General features: G+C 35.5%; 3 protein-coding genes across 6 annotated transcripts; 1 reads left to right on the top strand and 2 right to left on the bottom strand.

Moving 5' to 3' along the window:
- Nucleotides 1-573: 573 nt before the first annotated feature.
- On the bottom strand, nucleotides 574-7634 carry LOC121970197 (proteinaceous RNase P 1, chloroplastic/mitochondrial-like). 3 transcript variants are annotated; one of them, XM_042520741.1, is made up of 8 exons: nucleotides 6423-7634; nucleotides 6146-6235; nucleotides 5863-6044; nucleotides 5391-5511; nucleotides 4944-5012; nucleotides 4132-4339; nucleotides 1986-2250; nucleotides 574-1028 (listed from the first exon to the last, which is right to left on the bottom strand). In XM_042520741.1, exons 1-8 carry the CDS (start codon nucleotides 7422-7424, stop codon nucleotides 1010-1012), a joined length of 1956 nt encoding a protein of 651 aa, XP_042376675.1. In that variant the 5' UTR covers nucleotides 7425-7634; the 3' UTR covers nucleotides 574-1009. The 3 variants fall into 3 exon arrangements, with proteins under 3 accessions (XP_042376675.1, XP_042376677.1, XP_042376676.1); XM_042520743.1 differs by lacking the exon at nucleotides 4132-4339; XM_042520742.1 differs by lacking the exon at nucleotides 4132-4339 and having other exon boundaries at nucleotides 574-2250.
- A 3885-nt stretch (nucleotides 7635-11519) lies between these two features.
- On the bottom strand, nucleotides 11520-12955 carry LOC121973452 (peroxiredoxin-2B-like). The gene is made up of 3 exons (XM_042524878.1): nucleotides 12801-12955; nucleotides 12081-12160; nucleotides 11520-11773 (listed from the first exon to the last, which is right to left on the bottom strand). Exons 1-3 carry the CDS (start codon nucleotides 12953-12955, stop codon nucleotides 11520-11522), a joined length of 489 nt encoding a protein of 162 aa, XP_042380812.1.
- Nucleotides 12956-14715: 1760 nt separating this feature from the next.
- On the top strand, nucleotides 14716-21427 carry LOC121970196 (ELMO domain-containing protein A-like). Of its 2 annotated transcripts, XM_042520740.1 has the most exons (10): nucleotides 14716-15142; nucleotides 19080-19177; nucleotides 19389-19498; nucleotides 19694-19762; nucleotides 20042-20157; nucleotides 20238-20292; nucleotides 20375-20495; nucleotides 20850-20897; nucleotides 21017-21111; nucleotides 21200-21427. In XM_042520740.1, exons 3-10 carry the CDS (start codon nucleotides 19445-19447, stop codon nucleotides 21296-21298), a joined length of 657 nt encoding a protein of 218 aa, XP_042376674.1. In that variant the 5' UTR covers nucleotides 14716-15142; nucleotides 19080-19177; nucleotides 19389-19444; the 3' UTR covers nucleotides 21299-21427. The 2 variants fall into 2 exon arrangements, with proteins under 2 accessions (XP_042376674.1, XP_042376673.1); XM_042520739.1 differs by lacking the exon at nucleotides 19080-19177 and having other exon boundaries at nucleotides 14879-15142.
- The last annotated feature ends 233 nt before the right edge of the window (nucleotides 21428-21660 follow it).

Genomic DNA, 21660 nt, shown 5'->3' with positions numbered 1-21660 from the left:
ATTGACGCTAAAATCTGGCCGAATTTGAGTAGACTTTAATTTCCTCCACCGTCGATCTAAGCCCTGCTCAAATTCGACCAAATTCCTATGGTGCTGATGGGGTAGTAGTCGGAAGTCGCCGACAGTGAACTGAGGCAATGAGTGAAATACAAGAACAGAGAATTTTAGTGACAAGAGATCCGATCTCATTTTGAAACACCTGTTAAAATACACAGACAATAAATGAGATAACACAATAGTCTTAAAAAAAACTCGAGCTAAAAAGTAAACCATAATATATACAAAATTAATAAGAAAATACAAATTAACACATTGAATTTCATGTATAAATTTTATTTTAAAATTTTCTAAAATTTAGTTTTTAAGAAAACTATCCCTCACTTACTTTTCAAAAACACCCAAAAAATTATCTAACTCACTTTTCAAAAACACCCAAAAAATTATCTAGAGTATTATTCCTTGAGAGGAAAGAAAGAAGTTAGAATTTTGAATTTATAAAATTGAATGTTAAAAATATTTTTAAAAATTGGAAAACATGAAATATTTTTCTTAGCAGAAGGGCCATGAGAAAAATGTTTCCCCCAAATGCTTGTCTTTCCCTTGTAGGAAACAAGCCCTTAAATAATTTTTCATTCATACCTTCATTTTGAAGCTTCTCCATTACAAATATGAATGGAGATTCAGCAAATGAAAGCTTAATGTACAATCTGTTCAAACAATTACGGTATGCATTGGCTCTCACCTTCTCTTTTGTCATCGTCCTCATCTCAGCCCTCGTCATTTGTCGTCAAATGATACATTGTTCATACAAGCTTAATTATCAAACACTAACCTTCTTTTGTCCAACAGAGTTGAACTGGATGATGACTTGTTCCAAATGCAACAATCTAGAGAACAAATGAGCAAGGCAAAAGCTAACATTGTGTTCGTGATGGCGGTCGTGGCATCTGCATATGCTATTAGTTTGATAGAAGAAGAGTTGCAAAACAAGAATGAGCTGAGTAACCGATCAATGACGCGACCAATATCTGTAAACAAAAGTACAAGAGGAGGAGATAGCATGGACAAAGCAACTAGATATAGCAAAATATCCAGATGGCTTAGCTGCAAGGAAGCAACAGATGAAAGGTCACAACCAGATAGTACTTTTTCGCAAGCTATTTCACAAGAACAGTTGGTAACTTGTATCAAAATTATGCGAAAACTCACCACTACACGCAATTTTGTTACATAAATGCTATTTAACAACTAATTGGCATGTAAGTCGAATTTGGCACAATTTTGACACAAAAATTTGTCAAATGAATCATAGAAAAAAGTTGTTTAGTATAATACGTGAGACGGCACCTGAATTAGGTTTTTTTTTTTTTAATACGAGGATCCAAACTCTGAATTCTTAGTTAACAAGAGCCATATTCGATGAGGAAATAACAACTAAAAGTAATCCCACAGAGAAACTCACAAAGCAAACAAAATTCATGAAATCAAAGAATATATGGAGGATTCAAACCTTCTTATAGACCAAAAATCAAGGCCAATTCCTGTGAAAGATATAACGTTTTTTCTGAAAAAACTTGAGACAACTTCTAAAAATTTAACAAACTTGTAAAAATTTAAAGCCTACAAATTCTAAAGTCCAATCTCTGATTTTGAACAGCAATGTTACTAACTTTGTCTGAGAAGTATCTAAATGATTGCATGCAGGCAGGAGGAGGCAAATCTCAGGGAGACAAACTACAGATTCTAGAGGAAGAACAATTGATTCCATGAGATTGCAAGGAAAAGTTGATGCATGGAAGATGGCTAAATTGGATAAAATAAGAAAAAGGTAGGTTATTAGAACTTTATTATCAATTAAAAAAAAGGTTTATCAGAACTGCTTTGCAGGTATGAAAAGATGAAGATTACTATTCTTGAATGGGAGAGCAATAAGAAGTCCAAAGCCAAACACCATTTGAAGCGAAAACAGGTTAGCAATTACTTACTTTTCTTTACCATCATTGTCATCATCATCAGGTCGTCTCATCAGTTGGCTTCTTGGTCTGAATTTTGTAGGGGGATCCGGATTCTGGAATGCAGACAAGCAAGAGCATTGAGTGAATACCGTGATGAGGTACTGAGGATCGACAAATTTGCTGAGGAAGCAAAAGCCATTATGGAGGAAAGGAAGAGAAATGATAAGCTGGTGGTGTTGGAGAAAGAGAAGAGGATGAGATCCATGGGGAGAGTTCCACATCGATGCTTGTGTTTCTGAAAATTTAATCAACAGAGAAGAAACTCACAGCATCAGCACAAGTTACAGGAAATTTGCTTGCAAACATGATATTCATATTTGTATGAAGAATACTAACATCTCCTCTAACTTGATATGTATTTGCTTTAGAGTACAAGTTATCTAACAAAAGAATATAACAACACAGTAATCAGAGACAAACTTTAATATCTAGTTCCTCTGTACTGGAGTGTTTGATATTGGATATCGCACTCATATCCGAGTAAATACATGAGACAAAGTAGAATATAGAAAAAGAGTTTGCAAGAAATTAGAGTTTGAACACAAAACACAGGAAAGCTACAAAAGGATATCTTCATGCTTGTAGAGCAGAAGATAGTCCCAAGTTCTTCTGTGAGTTGATTAGGGATGTCAAGAACCGAATTCAAATAATAAATTGAACTAAGTCCATCTGAAAAATTGATTTCCTAGATTTCAGGTTGGATTTTAGAGATGATTTTTTTATATAAAACCGAAATTAATTAAGTTGACCGGGTTACATATAAATCTATAGTTATACACAATTATATACTATATAGTTATTATTTATATAGTGGCAAAGAGTCACAAAAATAAAAATTGATTGTATCTTCCCCACATTATAAAATGGCTAAGTTTTTGAATAACTTGGCAAGATTAAAAACCCAAAGAAGATTCATAAACCATGGAAAAACAAGAACTGAAATCAGAACTAACCTGACCGAATATTTAGGATTCAAGGATTTAAGTCAGGTTCAGACACAATCAAGAGCCAAATAATATCGCCAATGGAAAAAACTTGACTGCAAAGCCAATTAATATAAAGCCAATGGAAAACACTTGGCTATACCTTTGTAGGGTGACTTGCATCTGGCATTCAATACTAAGCCTAGAATCTTCCTTCTTATATTTGCAAATCAATCACACAATCATAGAGCTTCTCAGCTGCTTCAATGGTGCGTAATATACCATATGGTTCTTTAGTTTTGCCATTAGCTAAACATTTGTGAGATTTTGTAAGGGTATTCTCCTTAAAGATTCCTAGATGACTAAGTTGGATATGAATTTGTAAAACAAGCATTAGTTGCTAAAAACTAATTTCTCTAAGTATAACTAGAATTTCATAGACCAAATCAAGATCTTCCATGCAGAGTAGCAGGCCTTTGGTTATATCTTATTTGCCTTCTTTCTTTGCATAAGTTCTACCAATGAAGATTGAACCATCGCAACTGATGCATTGGGACCACAAATAAATTTTTAAAAAAAAACACATTTCAACCATTTCTTGTTTACAAACCCAACTAGCTAATGATATTGTTGCTGCTGTTTAGGGTTTTGAGATCAAATTCCACCTTAATGACTTGGGTAGGTTTATCCTTCACTTGCTCTATCGAGAAAGGATCTTACTTTGTTCATGATCTTTCAATATCCTGATTCCTGTTACTCACTTTGCTAAATTGCTTAACTTCTCCAGACAATGAACCATTAACATTGATAGTTTTTTCACATCAATATGCAGGATCTTACGGACTCAGTTTTTTAATTCCTTGGCAAGTTTCATGCTTTTATGCAATATTTTCCTTGATAGTTTTGAGGCTCAACTTTTTGTTGATAGTCCAATACTTGAGCATGAGCTATACTACAAATTTTTACAAAAGCATTGGCTAAAAGTTTGAATCTATCAATTGTCATTGATAAGTAAATAAATAACTAAGAATCATAAACAAGCTATAAGTACACATGCATATCATACTACAATAATATATATACACAAACTGACAAAGTTCAAGCATTGAATAGATTACTAATGCTATGTGCAATAAAGACCAAAACATTCATAAAATTGAGTGTCGAGAATAATAATAAAAAAGCCATATTACCTCTAAGAGTACTTGATGTTGCTTCTTTTACATTGTGTAGGTTGTTGCGTGTCACACATAGCCAGGAATGTTTCCTCTCATGCTCTTCTTTTATTGAGATTGGAATATGCCAATGACCTCTCTCATTTTCCACACATAGCCAGGAATGTTTCCTCTCATGCTCTTCTTTTATTGAGATTGGAATATGCCAATGACCTCTCTCATTTTCCTGATAGTTCCAGAAAAGCAACCTTGCCTATTATGGCTACATATCTTTAGGAATGTTTATTTTTAATCGCAATAAAAAAAAGGCAGCCCAGTGCACGAAACTCCTGCCATGCGAGGTCCTGGGGAAGGATCCATTGTACGCAGTTTTACCCTGCTTTTTTGCAAGAGGATGTTTCCAAGATTCGAACTAGTGACCTTTTGGTCACATGACAACAACTTTACCGTTGCACCAAGACTACCCTTCATTTTTAATCATAATCATAGTAAATAATGACTTAATTGCTAGGCGAGTGTACTCCAATCACATCTTAACTTTTGAATCCTTATCCTAGTCTTTAATTTCATCCATGATGCTTGCATATTAAGATCATATTTACCTTCCAATATCATGTGTGCATAGGTAGCGTATTAGAAGACAGATCCTACAAATGATGTGGACAATACTACCACATCATTGTGTTTCAATAATGTTCATCATTGAAAATGAATGCACTTACAACTTCTCAATTAATTAAGCAATAAAACATGCTAGTTAAAGATTCTTTAACTCTGTTATTACCTTTTCTTGAAAATTTCTAACTATTAACTCAGTTACTGAAGCATACCTGAATAATAATAGAACATGGAGGTGGCATATGAAACTCCAAACTTCCATTATGGAAAGTGAAATGCACCTGTCATAGGGGCAAGTCATGAGTGACACCTTCACAATGAGATTTAAAATTGTTTCTATTATCAATAATATAGTTCCCTGCTAGGTTATCTTGGAGATGTATCAGAAATTTGAATAAGAAATAGCAGACCCTGTCTTGTCATATTACAAGAGTGGAAAAGTGAAAAGCAAAAAGCTAAAAGGATGTATGCATGAAAACTTCACAATATATAAGATTTCACATCCACAAAATTATGCAACGTCGATTGCAAATGTACAACTAGGAACAACTTGTAACCCATGTATTGAGGTTTCTTTTCCTTTTAAGATTTCATGATATGTCAATAACATTTATTAAAGAATATCAGAATTCAAATAGTTCAGGAGTATTTATATTTACCTGATGTCTTACTTTCCATCGTGGAATGAAGTTATTGCCTAAGACCTGGAATGTGTGGTCTCTCATCTCGTCATTTGTCACAATAAGGCATTTAAATTTTATAGCTGCATATAACCAGTACCTGGGCAATATGTTATTATCCATGATAACATACTTTTAAGGAATATCAGATAATATCTTAAGAAAGGATAATATCTTAAAAGAAGAAAGAAACATTGAGAAAGAAAACTTTTCGACTCCATATTCTCCATGTCAGTGCTAGTAAATATGTTGAAATAATTTGCTTTTCTCCAACAATACTGAGTTATGTCAGGCAGTAGTCCTTGTTCTTTCTCTAATTCGTTATTTTAATGCATGACATACACAACTTTTAAATATGTTGAAACAGTTTGTATTCTGTATTAATCAGATAGAATTCCATGTTCTTTAACAGTGAACTTTAAAAAAACCAAGAAAAGAGTAAAGCCCGCACCAATCATCATTAGATCCAGTAGGAGTTTCATAAAGCGCATCTGCATTCTTCCATTTCTCCAAATACTTCACGTTCATAGGATCTTTCATCTTGTTTCCAATGAGTCGTTTATTATGTACAATAATAAGTGGGCATCTCTTCATAGGTAGTTTCTGCTGTATGGCATTAACAACAGCACTGACCTAAAGGGAAAAAAAAACTCAAGAGGAAGATTAATACAACAGGAACCCTAAATAAAAGCAAAATTTCAAAGTATATTTGTCAACATTTTCTTGATGCACACCTTATTAACTGAGAACCGGTTCTGACAATAGAGAGCAACATTTGCTGCATCTACAACAGCTTCAAAAGGGCCATAGTAGTCCAACCATTTCTGTAATCAGAAATTGAGTTGTTAGTAACAAAATAAAATCGTGCAAATTGCTGGTGAAAACAATTAGACATAATTTCAAAAACCGCAATTGACTGAACTTTATCGTCAACATTTTACATGTTTGAAATGCATGAACTAAATACTCTCTCCGCATTACTGGACAGTGATTTCGGGAGGGAGATCATACTTGAAACTTCTGAAAATTCGAATTCCTTTCTCTCTTGTTGGACAGTGAGGCAACAGACTTAGCAAAGTTTTCTGTCTCAACTGGATCAAGATCGACGGTCGCTAATTTGTGACCACAAGACATGCAGACACCATCTGAATCTACTGATATGTGTGCCACACTCCATTTCCCTTTACCGAGCCAACCAAGCCCATGCCACCCCCCTCCACCATTCTCAATCGCCTCTGCTAATATTTCCGCATCCCATTTCCTTTTCCCCAGTCTTGATGCAGTCAAACTCTTGAACGCAGAGACCTGTCTCACATTAGTTCTAAGCTTGTGTAGCAGGTAATACACCTTGTCGCCTCTGCGAGCCGCAATGCTAATTCTTAGAAGTGCTTCCAACTCTGATTCTTCAGGTTGGATGCCATTTTCCGACATGTGAGCTTCAACTTCGAATGCCTTATCAATGTCGCCTTTGTTGCAGAAGTTGAACAATGCAGGACCATACGACCGCACCCTTGCAGTTATACCCAAAAGCTTCATTCGCTTAACACAATCAAAGGCCATGTCACCATCGTCCATGGACATTGCTACTGAAGCCACAGATGTTAGAGCTGCTTCGCTCATGGCAATCTTCTCCAAGCACATCTTTTGATATATCTCAAGTCCTCTGGTTCGAGCATAGTCTCTGATGTCATCGCTTACAAGAATCGGAACAGAAGCTCTTCTACTTCCTTGGTCTGCATCTTCAACCACATCTCCATCAATATGCCAATCTGGATCGGATTTAGAATTAACACTACCACTTTTAGCAGGATGAACGATGCCAACCGCCGCAGGAGAGCAAAGGTAAAGCAGCACATTGTAGTGGTATTGCTGCAATTTTATTCCTTGGCCGACCGCGGAGTCGTAGACGGCAATGGCTTCCATGACATCACCAGTTTTGGAGCAGGAATCCAGCTTAATTTTCATCTGCTTTCCAGAAACCCTAGCCTCGGATATCTTGCCGTCCTTCTTCATCCACCTGTCGACTCCATTTTCACTCACGCTTCTCGCCAAAGGTTCCGCCTTTTCACCTCTCGGCCACAAATTACCCTTCCTAGGTTTAGGGATTGCCTACTCCACAAGAATCTTCTCCTGGGGCGGCCGTTCTCTGTGAAGTGCTCGATGCTCGGTGTGGGCTCCATGAGTTGTGGCGCAGGAAGAGAGATCGTCGGAGAAGGCGTGGACGACGGGGGTGTACGACAAGTGGAGGAAGAGGAAGCGGGGAAAGAAACGAGCTTTGAGAGGGAATCGAGACGGTGGAGTGCAGAATGCCAGAATTCCACAGAGAAGGAAGAAATGAGGAAGTCGCTCTGCACGGAAGCCATGCAGCGACGGAGAGACTTCAAAGTAAATTGCTTCTCCCCCCTCCCCTGACACACACACCCACTTTTGTCTCCCTTGAAATGTTATTTCTACCCCTCTTCCTTAATAACGAGTTATTTGAACTCTTTTACTTATAATTTTTTGTTTTCAATTTTATTTAATTTTTTTAAACAATTTTATTTATTATTTTTTTAATCAATTTTTTCATTTTTTTTATTTTATATAATTTTTAACATATATCTCTCATTATATGATATATATTTATTTATAATACGAAATAATAAGTACACCATCAAATATATCTGAATAATATTTAAAAACAATATTAATTAAAAATTTTAGTTTTATATATTTTCATTTTTTTTTTGTGTATTATTATATATCTCTGGTGAAAAAAAAGTAGAGCAAGGGATAAACCATACTTAATTATGGCCGGATCTTGAATGTGATCTGGCCGCAATTAATTGCGATATCTTTTTTGATTCACCGTCTCATCTAGGGGTGAGCAAAAATTCGGAAAAATCGAATTAACCGAATCGAACCAACCGAATTTAGAAATTCGGTTCGGTTAATTCAGTTTTCGGTTTTTTTTTGAAAATTCGGTTCGGTTTTAGATTAATTCGGTTCGGTTTCGGTTTTAAATTTTGTAATTCGATTAAACCGAATAAACCGAATAAGAATATTATTTTAATTAATTTTTTATTTTAAAATATAATTAATTAAATAAAATCTTTATTTTTAAAGGTAAAACCGAATAGAGTTTTAAAATTCGGTTAATTCGGTCTATTCGGTCGAAAACCGAATTAACCGATATTTTATCGGTTCGGTCGATTCAGTTTCACAGGGAAATTCGGTCGATTCGGTTGGTTGAAAAGAAATTCGGTTTATTCGGTTCGGTCGGTTCGGTTTTAACCGAATGCTCACCCCTAGTCTCATCTAGATTATAGTTTATGTTGGAGCGGGTGTCTAAAGTCGTCCGAAAGTCGCCCACGCTCAGCGCCCAACAGTCTAGCCACTTGCCCACCTCCGGTGGCTTTCAGGCGGTCTTCACCGTCCGCTCTGACCTAAACTATAACGATGAACCTGAGAAGGTATAGCAATCAATTACGGGCGGATCGTGATCACGATCCAGCCACAATTAAGAGTGATTCATCCTCTGGTTCATTTTTTTGTGGACCAGGAGATCTGGCTCCTTACTTCGCTTCGCTTCCTCACGCGGACAGAACCGCGTCGCTTCTCTTCCTCTCGCGGATAGGTGCGTCGCGCCCGGTTTATGGATTTCCGGCTCGAATCCCCCGAAACCACTTAATTTGGGCTCGACCCGCGCATACGTGTAGGCCCCCCTTTACTTTGCTAAGCAAGGATGGAAGGACTCCATATATAAGGTCTTCCAACCTTCTTTGCTTAACAATGTGGGACTAAATGCATATACACATGCATTGCCAAAATAACAACTAAACCAAAATAAAAAAAAAAAAATTGAATTAAAATACCAAACTCAACAGGGGATCATCTGCAATTGGTTGCTCTCATCGAACCATTCCAATTCTCCGTCCGGGAGGACATTACCAACGACGATCAAAGCCATCTTTCTCTCTGCGGATTAGTGGAGGTAGAAGATAATGTAGCTTCTTCTCCTTATAAAGTGATGGTAAACTTTCAGTTCACCCCCTTACTTCATAGGTTTTCCAACAATAAAGATATCCTCAAGTTTTTATGGAAAAAAAATCTTCTCGTTTCAACATAATAATATGGTAACATTTAAAAATAAAAGAAAATAAAGGAGGATTTTTTTTGCAAAATAGCGAGATTGTCCATATAAGTCAAAAAAAGAAATCATAATTAATGGAAAGAAAATTATTTTTATTAAGAAAGATATCGAAAAAAAAGTATGAAATAATTTTTCAAGTGAGAAAGATATATATAAAAATAAAGGAAACATTTTATTTTTACTTATTTTTATTCAAGTTAACAAATTTTTAAAGATAGCATCCATTTTGATTCCCAATTTTTTTTCATAATTCGAATTAATAATTTATAAGAATTACATTTATAATTTCATACTAATTTTAAATTATTGAATTATCTTAATATCCCAAATTAAATTAAGTTGATATATTTTTTTACTTAAAATAATTTTAAAATTTATTAATAATTTTCTTTAGTTAGAATTAACGACACTTTTACCGATGATTATTCATATATTATTCAACGCATTATTAAATAAGAAATAGTAATATATATAGTCAAGTTATTTTGGAAATATATCGTCCCTGAACACTGATATATGCCATTAACACCGATTCCGTTTTTCCGCAATCTAACGTTGTATTGTGATATAACGTTTTAGCGGCTTTGACAAATTGTCGCATCGCATTTGGGTGCGTTAGGGTTCCTTTGATCCGCTTCGAGATGAAGATGAAGCAGCTCGAGGGCCTCCTTGCCACTCTTCAGCAGTTCTCCCACCCAAAGGTTCTGTGTTGTTCCTCTTGTCATCGAATATGTTCTCTTTTCACTCCCACTCTACTTTATTCCTAGCAATTGAGTGATTCCATCACTCGTGTACTGATTTGTGCTCCTTTGATGGATTTCTTTGGAATAGAAATGGGAAAGATATTACCTTTCTTTGTTGATTTATTGGGAGATGATCTTTGTTCTGGCTGCGCAGATAGAATTGGAACAATATCCCACAGGAATCCAGCTTAATTTCATCTCCTTTCCAGAAACCCTAGCCTCGGATATCTTGCCGTCCTCCTTCATCCACCTGTCGACTCCATTTTCACTCACTCTTCTCGCCAAAGGTTCCGCCTTTTCACCTCTCGACCACAAATTACCCTTCCTAGGTTTAGGGATTGCATGCTCCACAAGAATCTTCTTCTGGGTCGGAGGTTCTCTGTCAAGTGTTCGATGCTCGGTGTGGGTTCCATGAGCTGTGGCACTGGAAGAGAGATCGGAGAAGGCGTTGACGACGGTGGGTGTGAAGGGGGGCGACGAGTGGAGGAAGAGGAAGCGGGGAAAGAAACGAGCTTTGAGGGGGAATCGAGATGGTGGAGTGCAGATTTCCACGGAGAAGGAAGAAATGAGGAAGTCGCTTTGCAACGAAGCCGTGCAGCGACGGACGGAGGGACTTCAAAATGGAATGATTAGATTCTTAAAAAGAGATTTATAAATATAAATATTGACATGATATTTTGTTTCACGCTTTGAAAATTATACCCTTTTTAAAAATCCCTCTAAATTGTAATGTCTCGAAAACAAGGGAATTAAAAACAAAATCAAGAAATAAATTATGACCATAATACTAATGATTTTTTGCGTTTTAGAAGATAAAGAAAGGAATTTTATATTTTTTTATCAAGATTTTTAAGGGTAAAAAAATAAAAAGATTTTTTTATTTATCATTAAAATAATATTTTATTCTGCTACCATATAAATAACTCAATTTTGATTATCTTAATAATATTATATTATAATAATTATAAATATTATAACGAATATCTTGATTTTTGAAGGATAAAATTACCAAGTCAATAGATGAACTGCTCTTTAAATATTGATAAACAATATTATTGGAATAAATTAATAACTTTATTATTTATAATTCGAATAGTGTCATTTGATGACACCAAATAATTATTCTAAAAACTGATAATTTATTCAATCAAATAGTTGCATGTTACTTAACTAGTAGCTAGCCTAAAGGCAAATTAACATAACTAACAACCTAACAAATAAATATAATGATTCCTAAAGGACCTTCAGGATCTCTTCTGCACTAGATATAGTGACTTCTCGTCCTTCTTCAATGTTCGCAACTCTCACCACAAGGTCGTCGACGAGGAGAGCAAATCTTCGTGATCGAACGCCTAGACCCAAATCAGAGAGGTCCAATGGCAACCCAAGGGCGTGAGTGTAAGTGCCAGAACCATCAGCTAGGAATTTCACATGTCTGTTCTCAGGATACCACTTAGCCCATGCCCTCATCACAAATGGATCATTAACTGCATAACAAGAGATACATGAGTTCATGAATTTTACTATAGTTTTCTAAATATAGCAAGAATTTATTGTTTTACAGTTCCAAATATTAAATATAAAAAATTTGTTGTTTTGGTTTTAAATTTATCATCCAAGGCAAGAATTCATAGTTTGTAATGTTTTTTCAATAGTTACACATCTGGGAATACAAGCCAAAAAGATACTGAAATTGATAAATTAAAAATTGAAAAAAAAACTCAAATAAGAAGATTTTTAGAAGTCGAAGGCCGATTGAAGAACAAAAACACACATAAAAGAGGGGGAAATTACCGCTGATGAGGAGGATCTCGTCAACACCTTTGGATTTGAGTTCCTCTGCACTTTCAATGAAACCAGGGGCATGTATCATACTGCGAAAGCCAAAAGGGGGTAAAATCATCTCATAACCAATGAGGAAGCACCAATGAACAGGACAAAAAGGAGATTAAGCATAATTAAGAATCAAGCGTTGTAAACGCAAGTGCTAGTGCTAGTGCGAGATCTTGATTAGCCGACATTATTTTCAATGATCCGACGAGTAGATTCAAAAACACCAAACGAAGTTTTTCATTCGCATAAAACGAAAAGGAAAGGAGTTCGACACGTAGCAATGTTATTGATCTCAAAGGATCTTTCCTTGTCCGTGAACGATATGGTAATGAGATTTGGGAAAAAAAACTTGAAAAGTTTGGGTATTATTCAGGTAGAACACCCAAATGTGCGATCCGAAAAGGCAGAAAAGCAGATCATTGCCATATAGAGAGAAAAAGGGACTCGCATAAAACTTTTAAAAAGTGCGATATAAAAGTAGCATTAACGACGTTTGTGATCGATCTGATCGCAAAATTCGAAAAAATCTAGAAAAAATTAGGGGTTTCAATCAGAACTCGAAGGTGAGCGATCCAAAAGGGCGGGAAAATAATATTCTTGCGGAAGAAAGAGTGAGACAAAGGGGATTAATGACATCGATTTGGGCGGCTCAAGGAGAGAAGAAGAGTGAGAGAAGTTTACCTGCAATTGGGTGTAAAAGCTCCAGGGACTCCGAAGAGGACGACCTTCTTGCCGGCGGCAAGCCAGTGTACGGGGATCATATGCAATTGGTCACTCTCATCGAACCAAGCCAATTCTCCGTCCGGGAGGACATCGCCGATGGCGATTGAAGCCATCTCTCTCTGCGGAGTAGTTGAGGTAGAAGATGATATAGTTTATTTTCCTTATAAAGTGGTAGGAAACTTTCAGTTCACCCCCTTTCTTTTGTAGATTTTACAACAATAAAGATATCCTCCAGTTTTTACAGAAAAAAATATTCCTGTTTCAACATAATAATATGGTAACATTTAAAAATATAAGGAAATAAAGGAGGATTTTTTTTTTTTTTGCAAAATAGCGAAATTGTCCATATAAGTAAAAAAAAAATCATAATTAATAAAAGGAAAATTATTTTTCTTAAGAGAGATATTGAAAAACACATATGGAATAATTTTTCAATTAAAAAAGATATATATAAAAATAAAGGAAACATTTTATTTTTACTTATTTTTATTCAAGTAAACAAATCTTTAGAGAGATTTTGGTTCCGATTTCATACTAATTTTAAATTATTGAATTATCTCACTATTTGTTTTTTTTACATTGCAAATAATTTTAAAATTTATTAATAATTTTCTTTAATTAGATTAGTAACGCTTTTAAAATGTGACAAAAAAAAACGTAAAGAAAAAAATAAAAAAATAAATTTTAAAAACGTAAAATTAGAAAATAAGTAAAAAAAAAATAAAAATTGGAAAAAATAGGAAAATAGAAAAAACATAAAAAAAGGTAAAAATAATAAAAAACATAAAAATATTTAAAACATAAAAAAAAACATACGAAAAGGTAAAAAATATTAAAAATAAAAAGGAAAACCTAAAAAATAGGAAAAAAAGTAAAAAAAAAAAACTTAAAAAAATAAACAACGTCAAAAAAAATAAAATATAAAGAAGGGAAAAAATAATAAAATATATAAAAATAAAGAAAAATATGAATTTTTTTAAAATAATAATAATAATATTATTATTATTAGTTTTGTAACTCAAGATAATATAGTAAAATATTAAATTAGATTATTCATTAAAACGTTAAAATAAATAAATTTTTGTTATATTACCTATTGAATAAGACAATATTTGACTATATTTTATTTTTTTAATTTTAATTATATGATTACTTGATAATTATATAATTATAATTATATATGATAAATTAAATCAAACACATTTTAATAATTTTACTATTAGACTATATTAAAAAAAACACACATATATATATATATATATATATATATAATATAAAATTATGTTTACAATTCAACGTCAAGAATTACGGACAAGAAATTCTGCCCTCTCGAATTGACTTCACGAGCACATTCTGTAGCTGAAAACTCACATCCCTTCTCCGCAGAAGCCACCGTCAATCCGCGCTGCAGCAGCGCCCCGCCGCCTCATCACCTCCACCGCCTTGTCCCATCGCCTCCACTCCAATTGCAACGGATCGGAGCAGCAATGCGCCATCGCATCACCAATCTGAGGCCTTCGAATCCGAACACCAACTCTTCGTAGTTCAGTTCAGTTCAGTTTCTCCTACTTTAATCAAATAACTTGTGTCTGTTAATCTGCGTAGTAACTTGGTTGTTGTCTGTTTCGGAGAGTGTGCTCAGGCTAAAGATTGTGTTTTAGATTCGCAGACACTGCGGCACTCCACATGGCTCTTGTTGTCTGGTAGTTAACTAGTTGGTCGTCGTCTTCTTCTCGGCAGAGTCAGAAAACATGAAGGATCTAAAGCCTCTTTTTGACTACTTACCTGTGCAGTGCATGTGCAACAGCGCGAGCACCGATACAAAAGGATCTCCATCCCCACCAATCGAGCACGCAAGAACAAATCGAAATGATTCTTAATCCACTGCCGAACGTCTTTCAGAAACATACATGATTTTAATCGGACCACCATTCATTTGATCCAATCCTGTGTCACTGTACGAAGCTGTAGCTCCATCGGCTCACTTCGGTAGAGGCACGTGCTGCGCACGGGGTCGATGTATTTGTCGGTATAGAAAGAAAGTTCTGGAAGCAGACTACGAGACGACGAATCCGATCCGACGCAGACACAGAGGGCGGCCTTCGTTCGCTCCCGCCTGCTCCTCTTTTTGGGTATTTACTTCTTCCTCCTCGACCATCTCCGCGCCAGATCACTCCGGGGTTGCTAGCGAGAGGGAGACATGGGGGTCGAGAGGAGCCACGGTGGTTGCATGGCCATCGGTTCGCTGCCGCCGCACTCCATCTTCAGGTGCGCTCACAGCGCTTCCGCCGCTAATGTCGGTAGGTCATCCTCGTCCATACTCTTCTCTTTCTTCAGAAAAAAAGTGGATGTGTGTTTTTTTTAAGGTTCTTTGGAGTGTTTCTTTTGATCATCGGTTTTCTCGATGCTTGATTCCGTCGCAAGCTCTGTACATTGTATGGTATGGACAATCGGAGATCGAAGCTCCTTTACGGCCGCAAAATGCTACTTTTCAATCGCGCGTTTTCTAGGGTTTGTCCTCAGCGATCTGCTTGCTGCTGTATTGCGCATATTGTAATTTTGAACTGTAAACAAAAAACAATATTGCGCATTCTTGAGCAAGATAAAATTCTTGACCATTTTATCAAGGTGGCAAGACGACTACCCTCCCCCAGCGCTAGTGCCCCGCCAATTTGGTTTAGTATCAACACGAGAAAAAGGTGAATTACTAATGAATACTCGTATTTGAAATAATAATTAGCACATAAGAAAAGTACATAAGGAAGGTATTGACTTCAGCTATACCAAAATTTGAACATCAGATTTTACTATGATAATATTTCATACACTTGTCTGGGCGATCCACAGGTCGTTTTATGAAGTTATTTAGGTTGCTGGCCAAAATTACTTCTTGTCATCTTGTGACAAGTTTCACGTGCCCTAGCAGTTGGATTAGGCCTAGGAAAGAACTAAGCTCGTAAAGCTCTGTTACTGCGACTTGGATGGCATGTGAGGGGCATTTGTCTGCTGTCTCGAAGTTTACGCTATGCCTCTTTGTAACTTTGAAGTACAATTCGGGAGTTACTCTTTGTCTTTGCTACTTTAGCAACCATGCGAAAATTAAACACTGAAAGTATACCCTAAAAAGTTTCCTTCCCGAATTCGACTGATCTGCGAGATGACTACTGACTAGTCCATGCCACGGACAGCACCTTAGAGCATCTCTTCAAACATCCCCTCTTGAATACTTCCATTGGAAGGGATATTTATGGAGTGATTAGAAATTATCGGACACAAATTCTTTTGTGGGCCCACCAAAAGGTTGACTATCATATTTATTTATTTATTTTTAATTTTATTAATGTTTTACACATTTTTAGAAAAAATAAAAAAAATTAAAACAGAACGTTAGAAAAAAAATCAAAGTTGAAGGTTAATCAATGCTCGCTTTCCTCCTATATATACATCGTTCCTTTCATCTATTTTCATCAATTCTATACTTATTGCATACCAAAAATTTAGAGAGAAATGGATAAAAATTCTGGTCATTATTTTAGGAATTTGTTTAACTCTCCAAATATCAATGAAAATTCTAGTGAATAAAGTTCTCGAGTTCGTCCTAATTTTCTCAATCCTCAATTTCCATTTCCCACTCAACACTCACCAAATTTTCAACCTTTTCCATACTTATCACCATATTATCATAATTTTCAAAGTTATCCAAATTCTTTGAGTGACGATTCTCGAGATTCGTATTATACATATCCTCTAGAATATTGGCAGAGTAGTCAATATTTCATGCAAGTCCCAACTCATGGAATTAATCCGCTTTAATCATTGGAGATTCAATCAAATGAATCGAGAAGAACTAGTGTTGATGCAACAGATAGTGATAAAAGTATAGAAATACCTTATGCAATCCTCGATTCACAATTTCCTCCATTCTTATATGAATAAGGCCCGACGATATTATTCTCAATAAAGCTCCAGAGATGGGCAATGAATCGGATAAAGATTATAGCAAGTGAACAGTATGGATCGTAGCAGATGATAAATTCCTTGCAACGGAGACTGAGTCTTTTTGGAAACGGGTGGTGACATACTACAATACCAATCGAGATAAGGGAGCTAAAAAGAGAACTGCGGAGAAAGCAAAATCTCATTGGGCTTCGTTGAAAAAAATCGTGAATTGATATAATGGAATCTATAATAAATGGTATAATGATCGATCAAGCGGATGGAGTGACGAGGATTTGATGGTGCGAGCTCATGAAGAATACAAGAGTACTTTTAAAATTACTTTCCAATATGAACATGTGTGGAGAATCGTGAAAGATAGTCCGATGTATGCTCCTCAATCCTCAGAGCAACGTGCTACAAAGAAAGTAAGAACATCAGAATCATCAGGTGCACATACTGACTCTTCTAATCCTAATACAACTGTTGATCTAGGTGATAGAGAAGTTCGATCTAGTCCAATGGGACAGAAAGCAACAAAGAGGAAAGGCAAAGAAAGAGTAAGCCTAATTGATGAATTGAATTAGGTTGTGCAACAGTCAATGCCACATTTGGAAGAGTATAATAACAATAAGAAAGTAAATCAAATCATCCAAGCACATCAACTCCTCATAATGAACACACTAGGCATAACAGATGAATAATTTCAAAATCATCTAGCGATATGTGAGCAGCTGAAGAAAAAATTGAACATGTAGTTAATTTTCATGTTTTATTTTATCTGCTCCCTGTTTATTTTATTAATTGTAGTTTGTAATTTATATGGTTTATTGTTATGTGTTTTATTAATATAATATGGGTTGTACTTCTGTATTTCAATTTCAAATTTGTAAAATATTTATATTCATATGAAGTAGTATTTTTCTTAAATTTGTATGTCTTCTTAAAATTAAATGTAAGTTAATAAAATGCTCATGGGACCCATAAATATTTGATTGGTGAGATATTTGATTGCGGAATTGGGGATATTTGAGAGTGGATATTTGATGGGTGAGACCCATAAATATTTGATTAATGAGATATTTTATTGTGAGATTTGGAATATTTGAATAGTAGGATATTTGAAGAGTGATGTGGAAGTGGGAACCACAAATACTTGGGAGAAATATCCCTAATCGCTGTGGATTGTCTTACATACTGATGTAGATCTCACATGATTCCTTCCTGTGAGCCTTGGTTTCCCTGTTAAATTGGGTAGGTATGTAGCATCGTACCACAAGTAACCACCTAGTGCTTGTACTTGCACCAAAACTTTGCCATGTTTCTTGCAAGTCTTCGCGTCCTTGCAAGTCTCTAGCCTCGTAACCTTGCCTAAAAAATTATTCACTAGTACCTTTTTTTGGTTTAGTAAATGTTTTTGTAAGGTAAATATTATAAGGCATCCTTTGTTTTTTTACTGAATAACTCATATAAATCTTGCCTAAAGAATACTTTTATGCTGCCTAGTTTTAGTTTCATCTCCCTACAAACACTGTTTAACCTCACTTCATGTTTCTCTGTCTTCATTTCTTTCTTTGATTTTTTGTATTTTGTGTTGAGTGTCTGCCATTCATGAACCAATTTGCCAAAACTGACCATATTCCAAAGATAAACTCTCTGTTTACTAGCCGACTCTACTTAAGAATTTGTTTGGGCATTCTATCCCTTCATTTGCAATTTTAGATCAATGTAGCCGACTCTACTTAAGAATTTGTTTGGGCATTCTATCCCTTCATTTGCAATTTTAGATCAATGTAGCACTTTTTCCAAAAGAAAAGTGCTACATGAACCCAAATGATCGTAATTCTATAAATGACCCCTCTGTTCTACTCCTTAGAATCTAGTTAGTCATTCTATGCCTTCATAGGTCTGTGTAGTAGCAAATTTGCCAAAATTGCTACATTGACTGTCTAAATTTCACTGATAAAACCTCTATTGTGCTTTTTGGAACCAAATGAGATGTTTTATAACCTATTTTGTAATTTTCAGCAAATTTAGGTCTATGTAGCAACTTCAGTAAAATTGTTACATGGGCTCAAACTATCCAAATTCCACGTATGAACCCTCTATTATACTCTTTAGAATATCTTCAGTCATTCTATGCCTTTATTTATAATTTTGGGCAAATTTAGGTCCATACCCAACGAACCTTCTAACTTGCTACTTGGAATCAATTCAATCATTTTATGCTTTCATTTTCATTTTTTGGTAAGTCTAGGCTCATGTAACAATTTCTGAGTTGCAATTTATTTCTTAATGTAGACTCCAATCCTTGAGTTGGGGAGAAGCTGTAGTATATTCTATTTTAGTCGTGCATTGCGAGTTGTAGGTCAGCCGATAAGATTTATAAGCTCAGAAAGGTAAGCTACTACTATCTATTTGGGCTTTATCATTTTGAGCTAGTGCAAGTTAATGGGTCAATCCTCAGTCATAAGCTAATAGTGTAGCATTTTGAGCTAGTACAAGTTATTGATATTGTGGTTTGAGGTTTGGCATATTTAAAGTTGATGTTTTCATATTGTGGTTTGAGGTTTCCTTATCTTTGATGTTTGTATTATTGGTTTTGCACAGGTGATCAGACGTGTGGTTCACCAAGATGGATCGGGAAAGGATTATCTTGCGTTTGTATGAAACGCAAAGGAACTTATGAGCGCATTTGCATGAATCTCACTCCTTTGCAGGTAAAAAAGCAAATCACAATGTGATATTGAAGCTTGCTATATGAAGTTTGATTTGGCTTTACATCTTAATTCTTTATCTTTGTTCAAGTTTGCTGTGTTTCTGTATAGTCTGTCATTAGAGCTTGGAATTGACGTTCCTTTTTCTTCACCTTAAGTTATTCTTTTTCGTAAATGGAATTGTTTGATTGATTTTAGGAAAAGAGACTTCAAAGATTGAAGCATCGCGTGAATGTTTATTTTGATGGTTCAAGATGTGAACATCAGGTAATATTCACTTCTCCATGTCATTATGGAATAATCAATGTTAAACATGAACAGTTGAGTTAATTAAAGATAACACAGTTTTTTTTTTTAAAAAAAATCCATCTGTGAATGCCGATGTAAATTTTTTTTCATTTGAGTGTTCTTTACTGAGTAAAGAGTTACCAGAGAAATACGAAGACTGATTTTGAAGGAAAGCTAATAATTGGAAGAATTGAGTGAAACAATAAATGGCGCCTCTCCTCTGTTTTGGAAATATTGAAACTTACCATGTCCTGGCAGGAAGCTCTCAGGGCTCTTTGGTATGCGACGTACCCTGATAAAGAGCTCAGTGGCCTTGTATCCGACCAGTGGAAGGAGATGGGCTGGCAGGGGAAGGATCCGTCCACTGACTTTAGGTAAATTTACCATTATAATTATTTTTGCTCCATTCTCTACCAACCGAGTCTCCTAATCCACAGTTTTTCATGGTAAGTAGGGGTGCCGGGTTTATTTCATTGGAGAATCTTCTATTCTTTGCGAAAACATTCTCTGTAAGATCAGATTATCTTTGTTTTTTTTTCTTAAAATAATTTTACTCCAAGAGAAAATTATCTTGACTTTCTTTATCTTTAGAATTCCTTCCAGAGGTTGCTAAACAAGCAGTTTGGAAATCGATCTACATGGGAGTATCCTTTTGCGGTGGCTGGTGTCAATATCACTTTCATGATAATACAAATGCTAGATCTTCAATCCTGTAAGCGTTTCTTTTTAACAATCAATAGCGATTTAACTAAAAGAACAAACAAGAGTAGAACATGGCAAAAAAAACATGCATAAACCAGGAACTAGATTTTTCTGTTAGATATCATGGCAAATAATTCAGCATGCTCGGTTACATTGCATGTGCAAATCTTAGGATGAAGTGAGCCATGGTTCTTCTGGAACCATACCTCGAATGATAGAAAGGTTTATTCTCACCAAAGTTGCTTCTCTATATACTTGTATCATAGACTTGTTCCTTGCAAAGTTATGGATAAGTTTAGAATGCCTTAAGTTATACTCATTCAGTATTAGAGTTCTGACGAGTTTTAAGATTGTATGTATACAGCAAAGACGAGGACATTCGCCAGAGCGGTCTTCGTCCAAATGCTGTCTGGTGAGCCTTTCGCGTAAACTGAGCACAATCTCTGATACGTACATGTCTCGTTACATATGTAAACTGAGCACAATCTCTGATACGTACATGTCTCGTTACATATGTTTTTGCCATGGCAGAGGATGAGTGGGCTTTCGACTTGCTCTACTGTGTAGCATTCATGTTGATGGACAAGCAGTGGCTAGAACGAAATGCTTCCTACATGGAATTCAATGTTAGTATAGCATGTCTACTACAATTTCATTTCTCACCTGTTTTTTGCTTGATTCCTACATCTTCAAGATGTGCATATGTGTTCTTAGGAGGTTCTGAAGTCGACTCGAGCTGCGCTCGAGAGGGAGCTTTTGATGGATGATGTACTTAGGATAGAAGACATGCCTTCGTATAGCCTCCTTGGATGACTAGTCGAATTGTAAATTATGCCTAATCGTCTTGCTCAGTTCATGGTTCCTTCACTGTCCGTATGAATTTCTTCCTTTCGGTCACTCTTATCACTTTGAGAATGAATCGACTTGCTTAAGTTTAGATTACTTTGAAAGAAAGAAAGAAAGAAAAAAAAAGAAAAAGGCACATAAATGTAGTTTAAATTTTCTGTCCCCAATATCACCTGTCCTTGTGTCTCATTTGTCGCTCCAGTTCACCGTAGGTAGTCTCCGATCATCATCTTGATTAATATTATAATTTTTGGGGAAGGTGAATCAAAGGGGGTTGACATCGACACGATCGGCGTCGGAATTTGGCCGGGTTTGAATAAATTTTCCTT

The sequence above is a fragment of the Zingiber officinale genome, chromosome 4A, assembly GCF_018446385.1.
Source record: "Zingiber officinale cultivar Zhangliang chromosome 4A, Zo_v1.1, whole genome shotgun sequence".
Classification (NCBI taxonomy): Eukaryota; Viridiplantae; Streptophyta; class Magnoliopsida; order Zingiberales; family Zingiberaceae; genus Zingiber; species Zingiber officinale.
Note: the sequence above shows the minus strand (reverse complement) of the source record. Positions and strands in the feature narration are given on the sequence as shown.

Bases quoted from the DNA above. Each gene is read 5' to 3' on its own strand.
- LOC121970197 (XM_042520741.1), bottom strand. From the start codon at position 7,424: ATGAAGAAGGACGGCAAGATATCCGAGGCTAGGGTTTCTGGAAAGCAG. The intron at 5,013-5,390 runs GTAAATATAAAT...CCCCTATGACAG, and splicing joins GATGGAAAGTAAGACATCAG to GTGCATTTCACTTTCCATAA. The intron at 2,251-4,131 runs GTAATATGGCTT...TTAAATTTTCAG, and splicing joins AACATCAAGTACTCTTAGAG to AAACACAAGCATCGATGTGG.
- LOC121973452 (XM_042524878.1), bottom strand. From the start codon at position 12,955: ATGGCTTCAATCGCCATCGGCGATGTCCTCCCGGACGGAGAATTGGCT. The intron at 12,161-12,800 runs GTAAACTTCTCT...TGGCTTTCGCAG, and splicing joins GCTTTTACACCCAATTGCAG to TATGATACATGCCCCTGGTT. The intron at 11,774-12,080 runs GTAATTTCCCCC...CTTGTTATGCAG, and splicing joins CGAGATCCTCCTCATCAGCG to TTAATGATCCATTTGTGATG.
- LOC121970196 (XM_042520739.1), top strand. From the start codon at position 15,043: ATGGGGGTCGAGAGGAGCCACGGTGGTTGCATGGCCATCGGTTCGCTG. The intron at 20,158-20,237 runs GTAAATTTACCA...CATGGTAAGTAG, and splicing joins GATCCGTCCACTGACTTTAG to GGGTGCCGGGTTTATTTCAT. The intron at 20,898-21,016 runs GTGAGCCTTTCG...TTGCCATGGCAG, and splicing joins CTTCGTCCAAATGCTGTCTG to AGGATGAGTGGGCTTTCGAC.